Source organism: Harmonia axyridis, chromosome 3 (genome assembly GCF_914767665.1).
Source record: "Harmonia axyridis chromosome 3, icHarAxyr1.1, whole genome shotgun sequence".
In the NCBI taxonomy this organism is placed as follows: Eukaryota; Metazoa; Arthropoda; class Insecta; order Coleoptera; family Coccinellidae; genus Harmonia; species Harmonia axyridis.
In genome coordinates this window covers 39204245-39229811 of record NC_059503.1, presented here as the reverse complement: position 1 = coordinate 39229811, position 25567 = coordinate 39204245, and the positions used below count along the sequence as shown (strand labels likewise).

Sequence of the window (25567 nt, the reverse complement as noted above, 5' to 3'; positions counted from 1 at the left end):
CACTTTTAAAATGAATTACCTACATTCAGAATTGAAAAGTCCAATGTGAAAAGTTGCATATTAGTTTGATGCAACCGATCTTCTTATATGCAGATATAGGCAGACGCGATAAACTCAACGCGTATTGTTATGAAATAGCATTATTTTTCACTTAGAAAATTTCGAGTGCATAGTAGTTTAATGAATTTGGGTATTATTTTAAAGAGATTACATAAAATTCGCGATAAACATGAAATTTTGAATGAAGTTAATTTTGAAATGATCAAGAAAAAATTTGGAATGGCCATTGACGGAAAACCTAGAGGAATTTTCCCTTCAACGAAGTAAGTTAACTCCAGCATTCTAGATCCGACGTTTCCTCAAAAAAATTTCAAGTTTTTTTGATCAGACAGAATTGAATTCGACCACGGATTTATCATCTTGAGTTGAACCTTATCGTTTGAGACATGGCCATCTCGAAATTGAACAATCATAAACAGTAAACATATCAAACCATTCTAATTATGATCTTTCATAAAAGGAGATAATATTTTGGCTACGCAGCAACAGTTTATGTTATGTTTATATTTACTTCTTAATCTTGAAGCAATGGTTGAATAACCTTTCATATTCCCTTTCGAATGCAATTAAATACTTCTGTTTCCAATCACATTTTATTGGAATGACCAAATATTGATCATAAATGACCGGGAAATAGTAATTTAAACTGAAAGACTGAGAAACCAGAGAGATGAAAATATCACTGCAGTTCATCGACAATCATATTCTGTGAGACTGCCAGGAGCTCCTCAGCCAAAGTAACAACAATATCGCCTACGCTTATCGTTTAATATTTCGCGGGTTAGAAAACTTTTTCCTGGCTTTTAATAATTTTCAATGTGTAAAACTGGCCACTGTCCAAATGGGTCCCATTGTCTAGCGGACTGTACGATTTGGCCGAGATTGTCATTTCGATGTTTTTACTAGTTGGTCAGTGTCATCAATGCAGTTCCAACTGGTACTTGAGATCGTGAAAATTAGGTCGTGTGATATTTAGTGTCTTTCGACACAGTTTCCTGTCAAACATAGGAAGTGATTCGATAAAGTGGAATTGTCGTGGGATTCGGAGAAACGGAGACAGGTACGTTTCAATAATTGCGCGTCTTGCTTTTGGCACCCAGTGATATAAACATTTTGATCCACATTTTGAATTATTCGACTTAATAATTTCACTCAAATGAGTTTCAAATTATATTGATTAATAAAATTCTCTGTTTTTTTGACTAATTGATAATGATAAGGCTCACATTTTTCAAATTGTGCTACATGCTTACAGGGTTCTGATGAATGAAGATGCTATTTCTGACTAATATCAAATTTGATAATTTGCATTGAAATTTTAATGAATACAGTACATACCGGTTTGAATCAATCAATAGTTTGTATACTTTCTGTGTCATGAGATGTTTAGATGAAATCAACAGTTACTGAGACCATTCTAGACTCTAGAGGATTGTACACAAATAATTGATACGATTTTGAAACAGTATGAATAAATCCAATATATTGGAAATATTTTTCAATCTGCAAGAAAAAATCGTTCAAATTTCTTTAGAATAATAAGAGTCTATTCGATTCATTTTAATTCAAACATTTTTTTCCAAACTTATTTTCAAATTATCGTTATAAAACTAAAAATGAACATTATTAATGTCTATTGAAGTCGGTTAAAGAAGCTATGTTTGTTTATTCACCGAAATGAACTCCATTATCATTATTATTATTATTATGTTAGAAATGCAGGGTGGTCCAGATCACAGTTCAATAACTTTGTCGTCAGATAGAACAACTCTTTTCATGAAAAAAGCTCATGTAAACATATATCCTAACAAGCTTCTATTCCAAGATACAGGGTGTTAAATAAATCCGTTTTTTATTTATAACTCGTATTATCACATTCATTTACAGTTGCAGGAGGACAATTTGCAACTCAAGGTCGGGAATTTCCAACAAATACTAGTCAAGGGCCTATAATAGATGAAGCTGATTAATGAATCTTATATCTTCATTGTTTAGTCATTGTCATTTTTAGGTATTGAAGTCTAGATAATATAATGTTTTGAATTAGGTAAGTGTCTCCTGCCAAAATGATCCAGTAGCGTAGATATAGGGGTGCGATGATCCTTTTTCTATTGAAAATCTACACTTTCTTTTCGAGCAAATTTATTTTATTCCTGAAATGAACAGGGTTTCACTGAAAAAAAATGTCCTGAATTTTTTTATATAATGTACCATTTTTGAGATAATCGATTACAATGTAAACATTAGTCACAAAAATCTGCAAGAATTAATTTTCAAATTTTCCAATAATAATAATAAATGAAAGTACAAAAATTCACTTAGTGTATTATAAGAACATTTGTCACAAACTCAAACTATAGGTAAATGAATTTTGTGAATATTTTTTATTGTCTGATGAATGTTCTCTCTGAAATTTTCAATTAAACGTCATCTGAAAGAGTTATAATTCCTTACGTCAGTTTTTATGCTTTTATTTGTCACTAATGGGAAAATTTTAAAAATTAATTTTTGTTGAGTGTTGGCTTTGTATTCAATTAACTCAAAAATGGTACATTCTAGGAAAAAATTCAAGGGACCCTTTTTTTTAGTAAAACTCTTTTGATTTCAGAAATAAGAAAATTTTCTAAAAAAAAGACAGTGGTGTAGATTTTCAATAGGAGAAGTATAGTCGCCCCCTAATATCTACGCAACTGGATAATTTTGGTAGAAGATACTTACCTAATTCGAAACATTACATTATCTAGACTTCAATACCTGAAGATTGAAACACTGAATGTAATAATAATAGAGTTATAAGAAAAAACAGTTTTTTTCAAACTTTAACACCTTGTATTTCGAAAACGAAGCTTGTTATTATATATATTTATAGTTGTTCTATCCGACGCGGAGGTTATTGAACTAAAATCTGGACCATCCTGTATATCAGAATTGGCATAGGAAATATAAAAGGCAGTCCTAAAGTAGGTGTAACAAACTGATATGGTTGAAAACAAGAGCAAATTTCTTGCAAACGTTGGTCCATATTTGACTTTCACAGAACACAGGGTGTTGAAGATAATTATAACTCTTTTTCTGCAATAATTTGTAAATAACTGAAAATATTTCCAAGCGAATTAAATTCACATTGCTTGGACATTTCGAACATTTCCAATGGCGTAGATAGAAAGGTAATTTTATATTATGACTTTCCCAATCTGAATGTCACTTCTTCGAAAAGTTCTTGGTGGATTTGAAATTATTGAAGACTATTTTTCAAAAATGATAAGAAGAAGAATTTATTCAGAATATGTCGAGGAATCTGAGCAATGGGATAGATATTAATTTCGAATTTGAAAAGTTTATCTTAGAAAGAACAGCTTTGCATCCGCTGACGACACGGGCGTAGCCAGGTTTCAGTTTCGGGGGGGGTTTCAAGACAAAGGCGTATACAGAAAGGGTAATGGGAGAAATAAGAATTTTTTTCATAGAAATAAATGAGTGTGCGTATTGTGCCTGCACTTACATCATATGGCAAAAATATCAAACTCGTTCTCTGTATATGCCAATATATGGTTCAAGAAAATAATGCGAATAAAAGTGCTTGACATATCCATAATCATATTTATTATAAAATATATATTTAACCATATAAAAAAACAGAAAAAAACAAGTGCATTTGATTTTATTTACATATTATAAAAAAAGTCTTCTGTTTTTCTTTTTAAATAACGGGTGTTTTTTTTCGAGGTATATAACTTTAAGTTTGGCATTACTGTTCAAGATGGCAACCGATTCAACAGCTGTCAAGTGATTTATTCTCAGTTCCGTTTGGCAATTCATCATGAATAGACTCACGCCGGAACAACGCTTTCAAATAGTGCAATTTTATTTCGAAAATAAGGGTTCTGTGTGGAATACGTATCGCGCACTACGTCCATTTTATTTTGTTTAGCGATGAAGCGCACTTCTGGTTGAATGGCTACGTCAACAAACAAAACTGCCGCATTTGGAGTGAAGCTAATCCTCAAGTGTATGACAATTCAACAATGCTTCAATTTCAGCATTTTGGCAAATGAAATTATATACATTCAAAGCAAAATTCAAGGGCAATGCATTTTTCGATATTTTTATTCATTGTGAAAATTTAAAGATTGAACAACAACATGAAGTAGGTAGATGACACCTCGGATGACATTGAAACCTGGGTGGGTATAGAAAACAGTTGTGCCAATTTATCAACAAAAAGAAATTTGACAATCCCCAACAATCTACTATGATAAATTTCTGGTTCATGTATTTTCTTCAGCTACGATTTTCCGATTTGGACGATATCGAAGCACAGCTTAAGAAGCCATAGCGAAACAATCAATTTTATCAAAAATTATTGGAATTGGAGATAACTATTCTTCTTTCTTTCCTCTTTATTTCGAACCTCTATGCTTCAAAATGAATAGTAGAAGGATGAAACTAAACTGAAAGGATTTATGTAGGGGATCCATCTACTTTTCATAATTTTCTATAAGGTTTGACTAACACATACAGTCCATACAAATACCCATGACCTTATAATGTGAAAAAACAGGTTATTAATATTTGATCCAATCTATGCTAAGTTCATTCACAATCACAAATCAGACTTATGAACTTGGGTTTCATTAACGCAGATTATATATTTGGGCATCCCACTGTTATTAAAGTGGATTGAATGAAGTGAAGATCGGAGCTTATAATGAAGAGAGCCTGTTATAATTACTGGCGATTCAATTTTCATCCTTTTTTTAGACTCTTTATAAATCTGATAACGAGCCTTCGTTATGATAATATGATTTAAAAATGTGAGAGATTCATTAAGGAACCATGGGAAGATTTCGACAACAAATTATTCGACATATACACAGGCTGACCCAAATTCGATGTTTGATAATAGGATTCTGGAAACTACTGGACTTGAATGAAAGTATGAAATTGAGGTATTTCTCCATCAGCGTGTACATATGATCTAATATGAATGAATGTAATTGGCATATTTTCAATATCTTTTTTTTTTTGGGCTTTCGTTCTCAGAACAGAGAGTTAGAACGGTAGAGCTGGAAGATAACGTGTTGAATCCCAATTTTCTTGAAAACGGCCTAATATATTTTTTCCGTGAAATGTTTTTTGTACAAATCAATATTTACTTGAGATACACCTTGAAGTTTTTTCGAATATATTTTTTTTCCATTTCCCTTAGCGATCTGCAGCGTTTTTCATATATAACGGAATAGGTAAAATAGTGGAAAAGTACTTACTACTAAATTAAATACCTTTGAAATGTGTCGTATACGAAAAATATTCTCGGGATAAATTCACATGGTATTTTGAAGCGAAATTTCAAGGTCAGATAGTACTCGATAGATCTTCAAAATAGACCATGACATCGAAAATAAATGAATAGGAATTAATGGACCCATCAGATATCCCCCAAGATCTCCGGACCTAACACCCATAGATTACTATCTGTAGGGCAACCGGAAAAATATGGTATACAAAACTGATTCTGATAATTTGGACCATTTGAAAATGGAATTAAGAAACGCATATGTCTATGTAAGCCCTAATATTCCGGCAAAAGTCACTTATTTTGAAATAAGGAAAAGATATAATTTGTGTATGGATCATAATGGTGGGCATATAAAGATTATATGATTTGAAGTGATTCGTTTATATACTTAAATGTGTTACCCATGCATAAATTAAAACTTCTCAGGAGATAAATGTGATGCTATAGACCGAAAATAATGAAGATACTATGAAGTGTTGACTTCTGAGAAGCGAATAACATGGGAGCATGGTGCAAACACTTATTGGCATATAATAGTTTTATGTATTAGCCTGAACCCAAGTCTAGAAAAATATTGCAGTGGCGTGCTCGTCTTTTCAGCAGGATTTTCAATTGCGAAGCTATGAAGTTATGTTTTTTGAATGGGAACACTAGATTTCTGTGCCAATTTTTGAGAGCTTGATTTTTATTAATTTGTTTAGAACTATTGAGACTCTTAGATGAAAAGAACTTTTTGACCATTTTCTATTATTGATGTTGTATATTATTGAAATGAAAAAAAAAATAAGCTTCCAAAAAAAGGCAAAAAAATACAGTGTTTTTATTCGGAAAAATATAACTTTGGGTCATAGCTTCATTATGAAAACTTCACTTTAAAATTGATAATTCGTGCAGCAAAATTGTCAGCGCGAAAATTTTTATTACTCCAAATGTGTGCCAAATAAAAAGAAAATATACTAGGTGATTCGCTTGTTATGACCTCGAAAGAAAACGAGAAAAGTTCATGAATCATCCTGTATCTCGGTAACCAAGGCAGTCAGACCCAATAAATGGGATGACTATGATTAATGTCAACAAAAAAATCACTTCTAGCCTCGGACGAAAAATTCAGACATCTGTGATGAATCGTGAAAAATTGTTCTCACAGAACTTTTGTTATTTTTTCCCGTAGAATACGAATCTGCTATGAAAAACAGGAAAATTCCTAAGTTGAAGTAAATGGAAGAGGTTTTAGCATAAGTCATGAGTGGACTTCCCTCTCAAACCCATCAATCATCATTTGTATGAAACATTTTTCCGTAAGATGTTTCCTTCTCGAAATTTTTGACTGATTCAACTTGACAAAATCAGCTAGTATACATACATAGGCAAATAAGTCAATATAGTTTAGGAAATGTTTATCAAATTATCGTATGAATATGCAATAACTTAAGAGATTCAATTTGAAAAAGTTGGGAGTATTTTCGGTGAAATTAGAGTCCTGTCTATCCTATAATCAAGAAATATCTGTTACCTTTTTATCTGAATTAAGTTAATTTCTTCATTAAGTATTGCTGTTGGTATATTAATAAATCAAAATTATTCCAAAAACAAAGTGTTTATTATTCTAATGCTTTATGATACACAATATTTTTAGTTTTATTTTCTGGCGCCTATATAAATAGTGTTGTTGGTATTCCGACAGGGAAACAGGCGACATATAACTGGCCATGTGAAAAACATGAATTTTCAAGAAAAATGCCACAAACACTTAGCGGCTGCCCTTGTGGCTTCATTTTAAACTTAAATGCCTTGCAATATTGACAAACAACGTTCATTGGTCCAATAGCAACGATATGCAGTGTACTGCAGTCAATTTATTTGTTATAATTAAATGCAGCTCTATAGGGGTTAAACGCAACACTTCTATTTTGTTGGTTCCGGTTCCATCGATTCCGTTCAACTTCATTCCGCGTTTCACGTTGCATCAGTTTGACTTGCTCTTGTATTTCTTTGACTTGCAGCATTACGGGTTCTGCGACTTAAGTTTGTACGTCTAATTGCCGGCATTTTTAGAAACAAAAATTCAACTGAAAATGAAAAAAAAACTATAGTACCTATTCTTTTGTAAGAGTATGAAAATGGTCTATCAAAACTTTCCAACACTATATAAATTTGACTAACCTTGTTGAACAAACACTTCAGAAAAAAACACACACTACAAATAATCCTGTAGAAACCAATGTGAAAAGTACACTAAGAAATGGTATGGAATATTATAACTCCGACCACAGACCAACTCCGACCGATATATTTGCAAAGAGCATGTAAACTACGTTTCTTTATGTTAATGTCAACTACGTGAATATTACTGCCAGTGACACATTTTTTTATTAAAAAAGTTTGCAAAGAGCATCTAAACTACACTTCTTTGTTTTTTCATACACGCCTTTGGTTACGCATTTCAAGAAGAAACGAATTTTTCAATTTCCCCTAAGATTTTCAGAGTTTAGCGCTTGTATTATACCGATTAATTTTTCACAATGTCTTCAATTTTCGGATATTGACCATAATGGTGTCAAACGATGATGTCAACTCGCTGATTGTGAATAAATTGACAAATTCAATTCAGACTGTCTGCCGGTTGTAAAAACGATAACTCTCAAATGAAAAAACTTAGAAACTTTAATTTCAAGTAAGTACGTAAGTAGGTTCATGCAAAATTTCATGTGTCACCGTGTCACTAGTGACTAGAACCAGAGAAAATTCAAGAACAATATCGAAAAAGCAGCCTAAATTTTCAGTGAATTTTTTGGCACAAAAAATTCTTGTATTACAGCTAATTTCATACTTTTTTGATATATGTGATCAAATTTGATGCGGCTACAAGGACAACTGGAGTGTAATTGATTTTATAATAGTTATTTATGCAACAAGTGCAATAAAAATTCACTTTTTGCACTTGTTGCATACAAAATTTTTTCCACGTTCATGCAAAAAGCAAAAAATTATTTATTGAGGTGCGGCACTAGGTGTAGGAAAATGAAAAGCGCAACTTACGAACAATTTAACTCAAACTTTATTTTTACCCTCAATGTTGAAAGTGAATGAACAATTGGTGCAATTTTCAATATGAATATTTCGTAGTGAAGTACTTTTTAAATACACTTCTTGATTTGTTACTGCTGTAAACGTACTAGTACTTAGTAACTGTACATCGTTATTTCCTTCAGGCTGAAATATTCGTTTTGCAACACTGAGTTTGTTTGCATGTGATTCCTCTACGTATCCCTCCGCTACTGTCAACGATTTCCATCAGCACGTTGAAGAAGAATGATAGATGAGTGCAATAAAAATTTTATTGCACTAGTTCAATGAAGAACTTCTTTTTCCACTAAATATAGTTCAATGAAGTTTTGCTTTTTGCATGAATGTAGAAAAAAAATAAAAAATATTTCGTAAAAACACAGTATGTTGAATTGAAGAATTACCGTCAATATTTCGACCATGTGTTATATGACATTTTTTGTTGAAAATCACATATAGAATCTCGTCTTGAAATTTTGGACTTTTTAAAGTAGTAATGGAGGAAGAACAACTTCGTAGTTTTATACTGCGTATACGAGTACCAAAATATACCGTATTGTGTATTCTGTTGTGGTAGTTGAGAATTATAATTTTTGAAACCAGAGCATTTAATATCATCAGTGAATCTTCGACATCGTTTAAAGTCAGCATACACCTTTTAAACGTTATTATTGATGGAGCAGGGTCTGCAAAACACTTCTCAAACCATTGCTTCGCTTGAACAGCATTTTTTCCATCAAAAAACAGCCTTCTATCAACACACGAAACTTGTTTTTATCCTTTTCGAACAAAAAATGTATAGCATCATTTTACCTTCAATAATCTCGACCGAAACGCAACTCTCTATATGTTCCGAAATTTCAACTCGCATATTTTAAAGTTTAGCACCTACGAGAAAAAGAGAGAGAGAATACAATATTTATCGTACTTACAAACAAATAACAAAAAAACATGGAAGAAATCAAATAGTCACTCAACAATTCGAAAGCTTATTTTCTGCGACATTCTTGAATGTTTTTTTTTGAACAGTCCCTTTTTTAACTCCATCTGCCATCATGTACATGTGCATACATGTATACCATCTTCCTTGGTAGCGGTCCTCCAAAACTTTAATATCTTGGTGAAATCTTTCACCTTGTGGATTTTCCCATTTGAAAAAACATAACTTTGGGTCATAGCTTCGTAATTAAAATCCCTTTTGAAAAGACGAGCACGCCACTGGATTCTACGTTAAAAAGTGCCTGTATAATGTTTTAATTTCAGAGCTCTATCATCAGTATTAGCGTAGATATAAATGTTTTTGGATATCACCAGTTTTCCAATTTTCGCTTATAACTCGAAAACAAAAGAAAGTGGGCAAAAATGAATACTACCCTTGTTAGTTTCTCAGAAAAAGAGACCGAGAATGGGGTATCAGATTTTGTCTATCTCCTCTGGTTTAAAAGTTGTAGTGCTAAAACATCGAAATTTGCCCACCCTGTACAGTTTTAGCGTCCCAAATATAGTTGAAATCAGCTCTTAAATCCCAGTCATAAAAAAAAAAAATTTGTTGCCCTGTGTAATCTTTAAAAAGACAACAATACACCATAGTGTCAAAGTTGCAATGTTTCCTATTAAATTTCGATGCAATCCCTCAGCCTAATGAGGTCAACAAGTTTTATCTAAAGTAATCTACAACCGATTTATCGGATAGCCTCGGTAGCATCCAAAGGTCTTTCCGCATTTATCTACAGCAAACACCCAATTTCTCGTGCGAATGGACGTCTCGATGACATCCTCGCGTCCGCCTGAACCCAATATCACTTGATTGACTCTCTTTACTTTTCAGCACCTCTATCGTTGACGTCTCACCGGAGATGACATCTTGAGAGGCCGCGTACCGGTGGCGTTTGGGTATAGTGGAGAAGATTTCTCATACGGGAACTCGCGAAATGGACGAAAAAAACGAATCTGGCGGGGACATCAAGAACTATGGTTGGAATATTGGGAAGATGGAAAAGATGGACAGGCTGGAGGTGTCGAAAGAGGAACAGAAGAAGCTTAGTCTGGGATATCAGAACACCTTGGTGAGTAGAATTTAGAGGAAAATGATTGATTATCCAATCTATTATATTGGAATTAACGCTGGATGCGTATACAGGGTGGCCACTTTTTCAATGGGATTGTATTGGTAACTTTTAAACCATAGGAGTTAAAAGGTCGGTCAAATGGAGAAAAAGTTGCATGCATAGAAGCATTATCAAGTATTTCAAACAAATCGAGATTATCAGGGCCGGTTATTGAGATATCATAAAAAAAGTAAATTCTGTCATTTTGATTTTCCTTTTTTTCAACTTTATTTCAAATATTATCAAAAAATGTTACAGGAATTTTTTATTCGACAATAAATTGTTCTCAATTTGACGTAATCAGATTTCGTATACAACGTTTCGTACTCTCTGGGCCACCCTCAACCTCATTTTTTTCAATACGGACCTGTATATTTCATGACACTTTTCGAAATAACTTTTAACGCTGAATTCATTATTCAACAATATATCATACAATGTCATTCAAAGTTGATTTTCAGGTGATTTTAACCCTTATCCAATTTTCTTTGGGTCGGATCTGTAGTGAATGCAATTTATCAAAAACTGCTGTTAATAAAATAGTAAAGAGACGCGAATACAATGATTTTAAATTTGAATACCAGGCCTTGCAAAACTTATACCGTAATGATCTCAAAATAAAGTTCGATTCTGGAACAAATGACAAATCCAACAAAAGTGATTTCTCGCGAGAAGATTGAGAATGTATTGGAAGGTATTCAAGGAGACGAAATAAGCAAATGTATAAGAAGTATGGGTTCCAGAACCGTTAAGTGCATTTTACAAACACTTACTGCATTCATTTTCATTTACTTTCGAATAATCATTCGATTTTTCTATTATAAAATGATAATTCGTTTAATTATTATGAATTGAAATATGTAAATAATTATTACTTGTTTCTTGATTTGATTTTGATATGTTCGATTTAGTTCAAGATGAGTAAGTTGATTTTCTCATTGAAATGTATTGCTTGTTGTTAATTAAACTAAAGGTACCGAAATGTAATACAGATCCGACCCAAAGAAATTTGGATAAGGGTCAAAATCACCTGAAAATCAACTTTGAATGACATCGTATGATATATCGTTGAATTCAGCGTTAAAAGTTATTTCGAAAAGTGTCATAAAATATGCAGGTCTGTATTGAAAATAATGAGGTTGAGGGTGGCCCAGGGAGTACGAAACGTTGGATACGAAATCTGATTACGTCAAATTGAGAACAATTTACTGTCGAATAAAAAATTCCTGTAACATTTTTTGATAATATTTGAAATAAAGTGGGAAAAAAAGAAAAATCAAAATGACAGAATTTACTTTTCTTATGATATCTCAATAACCGGCCCTGATAATCTCGATTTGTTTGAACTGCTTGATAATGCTCCTATGAATGCAACTTTTTCTCCATTTGACCGACCTTCTAACTCTTATGGTTTAAAAGTTAGCAATACAATCCCATTGAAAAAGTGGCCACCCTGTATAATTGACGCTGCTAGATTGTTGATTTGACACATTATTCGGCGTTAAACTCATCAAGAATTTTTTCAATTCTCTTATTGATTCCATTATTTCGAATTCATTAAATCTGGTGAAACTTAATTTTCAATTGAACTGAGCTTTATTGATTTCAATACATGATATGGATTTTAACCATTTTGGTATGTCTCGTTGAAGCCTTTGGTTTCGAACAATCCTATATGATTAGGGGCGTATTTTATTACACTTAGATGATACAAGGAATATTGGTAATCCTTACCCGAAATTTCAGCTTTCTAGAATTCCAAGTACCGAAGTGATTTTATTGAATTGAAGCTATGTTTTGCACAAAAAAAACCATTGTAAATAAATCAATTGCTCGAAAACCGTTACAGATAGGGAAGAAGAAGTTAGTACATACATAATAAAAATGCTACAGCAACCGAAAAAAGTAATAATAAACAGGATATTCTATTTGAAATATCGAAGTTGTTACTAATTTTTGATATAAGCGGCAAGACCGCTGCGCTGAGAATATTTTAGATCGATAGAGCAGTGGTTCCTACCCGAGACACCAAATTTTCAATGAAATCGTGATCTCGTTCTCCGTAAAATTACAGGGTACCATCGATTATGGCCCACCCTGTATATATTTCAAATATTATTACATCATGTTGGCAAGTTCCCGAATGATTTTTTCAAATTTGATTCCTTGATTATTCCCTCTTATAAGAGGAATGCAGGAATCTTTTTTTTTCATAAAATTTCTTGAAGATCCCATAGATGTGAATGGTGATCGGACTTAGTTTTTCATTCGATTTTTGGATTCTGAACTGAAAATTTCAGGATAAGTGATTGAATAACGTTCTGTATAATTCTATCTAGAGCGAAAAGTGTTAATATTTTATCTTTTTACCTGCAGTATAGTATTTTGAGTCGTTATGGAATATTTTATCTTTGCTTGTTTTACGAATGGATTTTCATGAGCTACGACATGCAAATTGAAAGTTTGTTTATCTTGGATATCAACATGAAAGTTGCGAAATATGAAGGTTTAAGTACTACATATCAAGCGGACCCGTAATCAAATAAGTCAAGGACTCGTGAATTGTTCAAACAAATAGAGATTGTTACACGAAGGCGGTAGCTCATTAATTTTTTATTAATATTTCTAGTACCTTGTTTGTTTATGATTTTATCAACATATATCGAAATAGAAGCGATAATTTGTAGAAACACAAGTAGAATTTACAAGTCAAAACTTTTCATGCAATAACCTCTTAACCGAAATGTGCCATTATATTTTGCGGATCAAAGTGTTTTTTTTTGAAATGGTGTTTTTTATTGTACCGTCTCTTATATTCCATTCAATACAAATATTTTGAACTTGATAAATTGATTTTCGATGATATATGATTATGTCCCTCATTGTGAAATAGATCAATATTGCTAAATAGCCGAATATACTTTGTACAGATAAGTGGATATTGTTCAAAATCTTTTTGAAAGCGATTATTTTTTTGTTCATCCTTTATCGGTTCATCAATTACTTGTATAGTTCTTGCAGAAGTTCAGCAGGAATATAAACTTTCTGATCGTTTGAATAATCTTAGTACTGATTCTGATAAATGTTCCTAAACAGCGTACCAAAAAAGTAACGTAACTCGTCAATAATTCTTGTACGAAGAATTATTGAGGAAAATTCTCGCACCCGCCGATTTTTAATTTCAAAAGCAATTTATCCTGAGATCTTTACATTCGATATTTTTCACCCCCTATGCCTTGCACCCCTTTACTTAATTTTTTCAAATGGGAATACATATATGTATTGTATGATACATCAAATGAAAGATAATTTGATTACCTATATTCAGCAATGAGGCTAAAAGTAAAATTTGTTGTGTCGTTTTTTATTCAAAAATTGGGAAATAATTTACAATTTGTGATTAGAGAGTAACTGCAATCAGACAATTTTTCTTTTACTAATACCTATATGGATTGTGATATATCAAAAAAAAGAACATTCGATTGCACATTGAGCGGTGTGACTGAAAAAAGAATTTGTTAAGCTATTTTTTTATTACTTTGGTTCCAACAAGATGGTACGCTTCCGCGTTATGAAATTGAAGTGAGGAGGTATATTGATGGCACATTTCCTGAGAAATGGATTGGTAGGAGAGGATCAGTTGAATGGCCACCCCGATCTCCAGATTTGTACCCTCTCGACTATTTTATGTGGGGCCATTTGAAGAGTACTGTTCATCAAAATCATCCAGATAATTTGGAATACCTGCAACTTAAAATTCAGAGAGAAGTCGGAAGAATACCTGTTGCTGTGTTGAATAATTCATTGAGGAGTTTCGAAGAACGACTTGCACATTGTCAAGCAGTCAACGGTGCTCAATTTGGACATTTAATTCGTTAAAATTATTTTCCATCCTTGAATAAACTCATCGATTTCTAAAAACGAGTAACCATAACCAATTGATTATTTTCTAATGTTTTAATAAAAAATGGCACAACCAATATTCCTTTCATTCGCACCGTTGAGTAGGCAATCGAATTACCTTTCATTTGATGTATCACAATCCATATATTCCCATTTGAAAATATTGAGTAGAATGGTGCGGGACGTAGGGGGTGAGAAATTTCGAATTAAAAAAAGCACAAGATAAATTGGTAATTCAATCCATGGTAATTAAAAACTCCATAAAACTATTGGCTGACCAAAAGTTCCTTGGAATTTTCGACTTCTACATAACTCAACTTCCAAACACGATTTAAATTTTGGTAGAATAATGAACTAAAAACAAATTCAGGGAAGTTCTTGACATCTAATTAAAAACAATTAATAGTTCATCAAAGTCTACTACTTCCCCACCATAAATCTTCATTTAGAGACATTACCTATCAAATCCTCTCTATAGATTTAAAAAATCCAGACCTTTCTCTTAGGTCGTACAGATCTTTTCCCATGAAATTCATAAAATTTTGCAAAAAGTTAATTGCTGTACTATATTGACCCCTCTACCTCGAGAATTCAGTACATTCATTTTAAATGTCTAAGATTCAAATTGATAAATTTCATTTTCTGAATACTATACGATCATATAAAATTAAATATTTTCACAACAGAATTACAATTTTTATAGTATTCAATTTTTGACAATTTAATATAGAATTCAAAAATACCAATTTCAGGTTCAACCACCACAAGATGATAAAAAATGTTCATTCACACTTTTCCCCAAACCAAGGAAACGGACAATATAATTTGCCTTAATAATAATATATAGTTGTCACCAATCATTGTTTGGTTCAGTTGTTTCATTTTTTGTATCATAATTTCTATAAATAAAGGCCTTTATTATTATTATTATTTGTAGGTACTGGTTGAGTACCTACTGGTTCTTTGCACTATACTTATTTTGTAAAAAGAGAAGATAGATGAAGGAGAATTTTAATGAGTAATGTCGTGAATAAATGTGAAGTCTTCTGAAGATTAAAAGGAAATTTTGACAACATACCAATTTTTTTAAGTTTGACAACGATTCATATTGCCAATTTCAGTTATACAGGGTGGCCACTTTTTTAATGGGATTGTATTGGTAACTTTTAAACCATAAGAGTTAGAAGGTCGGTCAAATGGAGAAAAAGTTGCATGCATAGAAGCATTATCAAGCAGTTCAAACATTTCGAAAAATGTCATAAAATATGCAGGTCCGTATTGAAAAAAATGAGGTTGAGGGTGGCCCAGAGAGTACGAAACGTTGGATACGAACTCTGATTACGTCAAATTGAGGATAATTTACTGTCGATTAAAAAATTCCTGTAACATTTTTTGATAATATTTGAAATAAAGTGGGAAAAAAAGAAAAATCAAAATGGCATAATTTACTTTTCTTATGATATCTCAATAACCGGCCCTGATAATCTCGATTTGTTTGAACTGCTTGACAATGCTTCTATGCATGCAACTTTTTCTCCATTTGACCAAGCTTCTAACTCTTATGGTTTAAAAGTTACCAATACAATCCCATTAAAAAAGTGACCACCCTGTATATCTGTTGTTTCTCTTCTTTCACCTCATATGAAGCAACGAATCGCAATTGAATGTAAAATATCGGGGCTTTACCAGTAGTTTTTTGTTCCGAATGAAATATTGAGAAGAAATTGTTAGGTGTATTAAAGCATTAAACAATTTTCAGCCTTACATTAGAGATCCAATTACTTTCAGAAAAGATAAAATATAAACGACGAACCTAAACATGTTAACAACTGATTACATCGAATGATGCATCAGGTTAAGAATTCATAACATCGTAAAATTTATATGGAATTTTTTAAGTGACTTCTGATAAGTCTCAAACAGCTCCACTTAAACATCTCTCGAAAGTAGATAATATAAAGTCTGTTTTGTGACATCGTTAAAATGCATTATCACACCTACTTGTAATTCGATTATCCTTGAGAGACCTTTATGCACTTACTTATCGTTTCATATTTGTGTTACCAATGGATAATGACTGATCTATATTCATATATCTTTGGTCTCTTCGATATGAGACACAGAAATCTATTAATTGCAAAGAAATATTTTGTTCTGAGAAACAATCATAAAAAATACTGAGTTCATTATCTTTAATGATGAACTCTCCTAGTTTACTTTTTTTGAATATGTATAAATCAAAAATATCTGTCGGCTCGGCAATGATTCTTATCATAACTTAAGAATTCGAAAATCGAGGGTACAGCTTCGAATTATTTTTTTGGAACTATGGGAGTAACCTATCTAAAACCTCAAAAGAGTTATGGTACGATGATACTAAATACAGAATTGTTATTATTGAAAATTTTCTAAATTACAAAATTTCGAATAATTCAAATTCGAAAAAAGCAGAATCGAATGCAGAACCCACTGCATACTATTTTCAATGAGTTGAGATTCTCTGAGATGACAGGAAAAATGAACCAATTTGTAGAGTCAATTCAGAATTATGAATCCTTATTGTCGTTTCTTCTTAAAGACACTTTAAGATGAGGAAGAATTGTCGTTTCTAGTTCTATTGAATATGTGGTTTGGATCAACTCCAAGTACATGAAAAATATCGAGGAAGAATTCATTGAAATAAAATAAAGTATATACATTGGCAAACCAACGCGGCAAATGCGAATATTCGTACCGCATCTGAGCCAGGGACCGTATTCTCGACAAGTGATCTTTCAAAACGTATACGTTCTTTCAGTGCTAATTACACTGAATGAACGTATACGTTTTGAAAGATCACTTGTCGAGAATACGGTCCCTGGATCGTACTATCTAATTCATTATATTGTAGCCTTACAGTTAAGCGCAGAAATATTCATATTAATAAAACATACCGTTTTTGGGATACCTATTTCGATTTTCATGAATTGAATTGAATTGAAAATAGCCAGTATATTGATTTGAAAAAGTTATATATATAGATATAGTAAATATATTTCTATAGTTATACATATGGAACCATTCGATATACCAACACCTAGAATCAAAATTCACCTTTTCATAATTCATCACTCAGTTTTATAATTTTTTCACTTCAAAGTATCAGATTTTATTGTTTCGCCTGAATTTGGTCATTTCTTGTATCATGTTATCATGTCTAGAAACTGTAATATAGATATAATTTTTTCTTCTTCTTCGTCCTCTTTTATTTAGGTCGTAACCTGTTCTTCTTCACGCTCACAGAACCACGGATAGCCTCGGAAATGGACTGGATAATTTTTTCATGCTATTTATTCTGTGATTGGGTAGAGATATTGAATAAATAATTGAAAAAACCTGAGAAGTTTCGACATCCTTCTTAGCACCAAGAAAATATGTGTTATATTCATTTTCCTGGAGATGCTAATAGGTATTGAAACAATCATCAATTAGGATGTTCTTATGGAATATTCGAGTCCATCACTGCTGTATGTGCAAAAAATAAACATAGATTTATCGTAAATATAAATAAATAAGGGTATAACAATGAGTCAGTTATTTGCTAGTCATTCTCGCAGATGACATCACGGAGAAATATCTTCAGGCCGGTAAGTATGACAAAAACTGTTCAGTAAATGCACTTTTCGAGATCTGATATATTCATCATGTCTATGGAAAAAACAATTGTTTCGGAATTGACCTAAAACTGTGATTCCGTTTTGAAGAAAATTCTACGGAAAGATTTATTATATCGCTGTAGATATCTAGTGTTTACAACAAAACAAACTGAAGTATGGATCAACCTTAGAATATGGATAGAAGAAACGGAAAATAAATATTTGTGCTCGATTCCTAATACAAGAGGGAGAAGTTTAGTGTCACCAATCACAATCGAGCTAGCCGATTGTGTGTGCGAGCCATAGGCGTGGAGAATCCTGATTTGATTGTTGAATGCTTCATCAGGAATCCTTTTTTCATAACTTTACAATGGCTAAATCATTAAACTGAGAAAAACATTGACCCTTTTGAAATACGAAAAATTTTTTATGAATAAATCTCATTGTAAACTATTTTTGAGCATGAATTGATAATTTCGAAATTAAACAAATTATGTTACGCTACTGCTATAGTGTTCCGTCAGACAAGGAGTGACGAATGTGGGCATCAAAACAAATGCATTAGTTACTAGGCGATTTCCGTTCCTCTTATTAATGTTTTAAGGGATTAACTTACATGATACGTCGATCAATTGGAGACCAAATTTCAAACGGAATTAGCAATTCATTTGTTGAGAATCGGAATCATGATTGCTTATTACTTCTTTTCTTTTGAATTCCCGATACAAACAACGTCGAACGTAGTCTATAAATCGAAGGATTCAATTGAAAGTACTTTATCCACTTCTCTGAAAAATGACACATATTTGAGACACGAAATCATTAGTATTCATTACCATGAATTACAGATATTTTCAGAGTCAGCATCTTCAATTGAACGACTAGAGTACTCTAATAGTGTTTTCGTCTTGAGCGCTTACCACTTCGACTATTCTGTTGCCCCATCGGTCCGTAAGGATGATAACATTTGAAAGAAGAGACACATCTTCAGGATAGATACGTTTGAGGTTGAAATCCACCAGTTCAGTTCATTAATGAGCCAAATCTGGTTAGATTTATAGCGGTTTGAATGTCTTCGTTCAATACACGAAATACTCAGCCAACGGATGCGAGACTATGCTTCGTCATCCTTCGATCCTAAAGTCGAATATCTGCATATTATTAGTTTTACCTCTGGTGGTGTGTCAGGTTAAATCATATCGAATTTTGAATGCATCATTACGAGTGGGTGACGAAAATAATGATGATGCTCTAACGAAGATCGACCGAAGATAAATGAATAAGAATATCAAACTGGCAGAAACCTAGATTGAGAGTTAACCACTGGGAAACATACTGTCATCGAAGGTTCGTGCGACACTGATATGCTCCAAAAACAGCGAAACCGATCTATCGCTATTCACCCTCTATGGCAACACCCTTTTACCTGTGGTTAAAACTCAACCTAGATTTCTGCAATTCGATATTTTTATTTATTCATCTTTGGTAGCCTTCCATTAGAGTGTTATTCATTATTATTATTGTAGGTACTATTGCTTGCGTTGGAGTAGAACTTAGGAGGTTGGGCGCCAGATGTTGCATCTGCGTATTAAACGTTGTTGCTCAATCGTCTTTCAATAAAATAGCCTTTGTTATCTACATTGGGGGGAACGATACTGATAAGCTCCAAAAAGAGCGAAAACCGTTTATCGCTCCTGATGACAGCACGGTTCCTTCACTCTAGCTTTTGCCAATCAGATTATTCTTATTTATCAATATCTTGATCATCTGAGTGCTACACTGAGTCGATGATATTGAAGAATAGTGTTTAACTGGCTTTCGCCAAATATTGAGTCGATCATATGGCTTCAATAATATTGAACGTAGTAGAGTCTCTTTAGTATGATAAGATCAAACAATGTTTTCAAGCCCAGCTCATGCTCTGTGAAGCCAACACCTAGACATACTCTCAAGGTGCCAGTCGCTCCACAAATGTCTGATGAAAAAAATCTGAATGAATAATCCAGGATCCAGGATCTAAACTTAAAACTCTCAGCAGCGAAAGTATACCGCGAAAACTGACGATCTACAAATCGTCAGTAATGAATGATAGGTTGTAGGTGCCCGAATAGGCACTTCTATTACAAGGTGATTTTTGGAACATAGTAATGACTATGTTCCAAAATATCCCCGAGTATCAAGCTGAATGCTGGATCATTGATTGAAGCATTAAGTCCTCAGATATTTAACAAATGCTCTCAGGACCAACTTTCAATGTACATTTTACTGTATTATAAAGACACAGTTCAAATTAAAATAATGCTAGAGGACCATTACAGATATCTTCTTTCAAGACATCATGCTGCCCGTTTACAGTGGTTGTAAGAACATGTGAGTTATCTTTCCGGCAGAAGTAGCGGTAGGTTTTATTCACAAATTGGATGGATCCAAAAATCAAATGGATGATCGTGATATTTGTCAAATGGAAAAGTAAACTAGGTCAACAACAACAAACACTTCATTCACTAGAAGCTGATCCCTAACGAAATGATTCTCTTTGATGTTTTGGGAGGCTAATTATATTTAACCGCTACACCAAATTAAATCGCCTACTGCAGAAATTGAATTGAATTAATCATTATGCTGGTTAAATATCCCTTATGTGGCGAATTAGATGGACATTCTGTGTTAATGGACGACAAGGCTCGACTATCACATAGGATTGGTTCTGGATATACTTGAAGCAGGACATATCAGTAGATTTAATTTGTTTGAGAACATGAGGGGTCGCATGTTAGAGACATTTACAATCGTATCAACGGAACTCAGATTGCAATTCAGTGGACCGTTGCGAGGAAGAGGCTATTCACCAAAGTAAGGGAGCTGGCGGTTCATCTGACTTACAAATTTCCTTCAAAACTAGAATATTTTTAAATAATACTCTATCGGTCGATTGAAAAAGTACCGTTCTGGTGAGCAATTGCGTCACCAATTCAAAAATTTTCCAAAATGTCAAAAAATTTTACTTAACCCAGTTCTACAAGCCACAATGCAAAAATATTATTATGTTGTTATTTACATATAAGCAGGTAAGCGTAAAAAATTGCCAACTCATGCTAATGGTTGCAAGTATTTGCCAGAAGGCATCTAAGTTGTCGTAGAAATGATTATTTATAACCTACCCCTCACAAAGCTGGAATATTTGTTTGAACGTTGATGCGGGAAAGATACTTTCCGCAAGAGTTAGGAGCAATATATACTAACTGACAAAGAAACTGCAACACCCAGAAGGAGCTGTTTAAATTTTATTTTTTTTTTGGTGAAACATAGATAGTATAACAAAGGAGTAAATGATTGAAATTTGGAGAAAACAATCGTGAAGGTTTTTAATGTAAATTTAAAATTTCACAACAAACCAGCAGAGGAGATCCAAATTCGATGTTTAGTTGTTGGTAAAATACCTAGAGCACGTATATACGCGGAATTTATGGCCAGCTTAGTGAAAGAGATCGAATTATTGGTCTACGGCCGGCAGGGTTGTCATTTCGAGAAATCGCTAACCGTACGAACAGAAATCCAACTACCCTTATGAGATGATGTCAAGCTTGGTTTGATAATGCCCAAACTAGAAGAAGAGTGTGCACCGAACGTCGAAGGAGTAAAGATGTAGTTCAAGATCGACGTCTAAGACTTAAGTCCATTAGAGATCGATTTGCGATAACTCGATCTTTGGCTGATAAGTGGTTAGGAGAACAAGGCCATCCTGTAACGGTTTACCGCCGGCTAAGGTTTTTGGACTGCAGCATTATATACCCCATATTGTGTTACCTCTGACGGTTGAGCATCGCCGGCAATGATAACAGTGGTGTAGAGAACCATTGGAAACATTGGAATGTGGAATGGAATCAGGTCGTCTTTTTTAATGAATCTCGATTCTTCTTGGAGCACATGATGGCCGAAGAAGGGTTTGACGACGTCGGGCAGAAAGACGTGAACGTCAGTTTGATGTTGAGCCCCATGTACACCGGAAAGTAGGCGTTATGGTATGGGGTGCTATTGCAGATGCAAGTAGGGAAGTAGGTCACATTCAGTCTTCATTCGAGGTAACATGACAGCGCTGCGTAACCCACAAGAAATAGTGGAGCCATATGTTTTCCCTTACCTCAACCGGCTCGAGAATCCAATATTTCAGCAAGATAACGCCCGACCTCATGTTACCAGAGTTAGTTTAAACTTTCTTGAAGCGAACATGTGAATCTTTTTCTATGGCCGCCCAGATCCCCCAATGTTTCGCTCATAGAGCATGGTTGGGACATGAAGTACAGGTAGCTTGGGATAGTATCCTTCAAGAAGAAATAGATCATCTTGCATCAATGCCGAGACGTGTTGGGCAGTGTATAGATAATTGCGGTGGACAAACACATTATTAACAAATTTATTAAAAAAAATTGTAAACCCGTCGTTTTTTTCTACAAATTTCAATCATTTACTCCTTGCTGTACTATCTATGTTTCACCAAAAAAAAAATCGAATTTTAACAGCTTCTTCTGGTTGTTGCAGTTTCTTTGTCAGTTAGTATATTTTCTACAAGCGCTTGAAATAAATTGAAACTCAAAAGATTTGATTAATTATTTTTATAGACATGAATGACAAACGTAATTCTGCATGTAGTTAGGTACCATAGTTATAACATCCTTGACGTTAATTGGGCATTCGGTGCATAGAGACCTGACAGAATATAATTTATTCTTTAATACTCGCGTGCGGGAAAGTGACTCTTTCTGATTTAAAATGCGCGTGGAAAAAGATTTGAAAGCGCTTGCTTTTAGAAAAAAAGATTTGTTCACCAAATTATTTTCAAATAGATCTAGAAGTTTCCAAGAAAAGCTTCGTCCAGCGTAAATTCTAAAATGTAAACTAAAATTTTTGGGAGGTTAGATTTTTTCTCGAAAGATCCCAAAGAAAATATGAACCAAAAAGAGGAAAATATCTGTTCATTGATAATAGAACAATCTCAAATTGTGAAATTATTTTTCTCGTTTTCGAATTAGCGAAGCTAAGTTTCTAATTCATGATTAATATTGATGAATTATTTCCCTTCGAAATAGTAACTCGATAATTCCAAGGTATAATTATCACCGTGACACGTTTTTCTCTTATGCATTTAAAAACGGGTCATTTTCGATTTCTTATTGAAAATGAATTTTGCTGTTATTGAGCTCGTAGATATAATTGAAAGTCAAACAGTAGTTTGTGAATAGATTAAAGAGCTGGTTCAATTTGCATTCAAATTGCAAGTTTGTTGGCTATCTATAATGTGATACTCGTGATTAACGTTCTGGTTTTATACATCCTACACATGAGATTTAAATTCAAATATGGCATTTTTCCGTCGGAGGAATTAGACATACAGAGGTTTATTCAACTTTCAGTAGACGAATTCAACCCATAGATAAATTTATACAATGTCAATGAAAAATTGCAAATTCAACATACCTAATTACCTTCAAAATGAAAGTACAGGCGGTCAAGTTCAGATAAAAAAAAATTGTTGGCTTATTCCAAAAGTAGCGTCATCTTTCACAGCAGTGACCTATTTTGTCACTCAACAATAAAGAAAAATATCAAAAAAACTTATCGCGTTGCAAATAGAATGTATTATGTCGAAATGATTTTATTAAAAACAGTTATAGTGTAGAGATTGCATTAGTGTGGTGGAAAATTAGTCTAATTCTGTTCGTTTAAAAAGTGTTCATCTTAATGAAAGATATTTCATTTTATTGCTTAGTTACCAATGCCTCCATTGAGTATATTATGGCATTGAGCATAGTGGAAACAATAATCTTTATTTCTAATTTTATTAACATAACTTTATCGAATTATTATGAATATCATCAACATTTCAACATTTCCCATTGGAATTAATATGAAATTGGCAATTCTGAAAAGTCCCCGTGAATGTTTTATTGTCCGGTTATTAACTTTTTATGAAGAAAAACTCAAAAGGATGCCTGCAAGCATGAAATTATTATGTACCCAATATATCCTCCTAACGCGTATTCTTCTAATCACTATGACGTTTCAGCGTAGTCATATTTGCTTCAGCTTCTACCAGAAAAGTTGCTGATGTTCGATGCAGACAGTGACCTGTATATTTTTCAGAATCCCACCCAGATATTTCGCAATGATACATGAGAGTTTGCCAAATGAATTTTTTCCAACTGGTTGTATAGTAGGTATAATAGCTTCGTCCGAAGCTCAGAAAAATTCTTTTTTCTTGACAATCCCGCTGGTTTAAAAACATGTTTCCTCTTATCAGCTTCAAACTATTTATTCCCTTTTCTTCAACAATTGTGACGATCCTTAACGACCCCGTTTCAATAACTATTTTGAAAACGCTCTTTTTATAGGTTTATTGTTTTTGATACGTTACTAAAAGAACTGATATTTTATCACAAGTTCTTGGCGTCGCCGAATATTAATGAAACTTTATTCCACCAGAACAGGGGGGTTAGAAAAATAAAAAAATAAAAGAAGTGAACAATAGCTCACTGATCATTTCCAAGGTACAGATACCGATAATTTATTCGTGCTTGCTACAGTTATCTTCACATTGTATTGCGTCATACTGATAATTCCTATTGGGGATTATTTTCATATATTAACATAAGTCTTCTTCTTCTTCCTTATTCTTAAGACCATGTCTTGTCATCTTCTGTTCATCCATCCTCCTGCGATGTGGACGTCCAACGGTCCAACTCTCATACCTCGGCCCTCCCGGCCGACCATCAAAGAGGTTTTAATATAAGTAAAACTATGAACTATCAGCGAATGGACAAAGGAACAAAATATCAACAAATATAATCAAGAGAAATGGATTGGTATAAGAGGTCCAATTAAATGGCCTCCAGAATTGTAACCTTCAGATTTTTCCATCTGGGGATATTTAAGTCGATCGTGTATGGAATAAAGTCCTGTGTTGTAGAAGAATTGAAAGTAAGGATCCACATAGCATGCCAAGAAATTCAAGTTGAAGTTTTCCAAACGTAAGAGCCGAATTTGAAAATATACAGCGTGGCCATTTGAAAACGAAACAGACGAGATTACAGACGAAATAAAGTTTTTCGATAGAAAGGCTCGGACAGGTCGATTTCTGTTTCGAGGGGGACAACTTAAGATGTAGGTTACGGACGCATAGCGCTTCAACCCTTGCTACTACAACCCTCACCCCCAAATTTTTAATAGGGAAGATGGGGTGAGTGATACATCATTTGAAAGGTATTTTTATACTGATTTCAGCACAGTAATTGTTTTTTCATTTCATGCATTAGTTCTCGAAATATTCTCAACTAAGTATTTGAAAATGAAGTGGTGTTTTCATGGCACTTGTAGTGTTTTGTGAAAAATCGACATTTTGAGCTTCAAAACAACCATGACTGTGGCTTCCTTCCTAACTAACTAACGCATGAATATTTCGAGAACTAATGCATAAAATGAAAAAACAATTACTGTGCTGA

The 25567-nt window shown here is 33.3% G+C and overlaps 1 protein-coding gene across 4 annotated transcripts in view; it reads left to right on the top strand.

Moving 5' to 3' along the window:
- LOC123675002 (chloride channel protein 2) overlaps positions 1-25567 on the top strand; it is an 82953-nt gene that overhangs the window by 23882 nt on the left and 33504 nt on the right. For 3 of the 4 annotated variants that reach the window (XM_045610219.1, XM_045610220.1, XM_045610217.1), the window contains one exon: positions 10254-10491. In XM_045610219.1, the coding sequence (XP_045466175.1) occupies positions 10357-10491 (135 nt within the window). In that variant the 5' untranslated portion in view covers positions 10254-10356. Of the gene's footprint in view, positions 1-763; positions 1121-10253; positions 10492-25567 lie in introns of those variants that run through there. The other variant, XM_045610218.1, reaches the window with a different exon arrangement.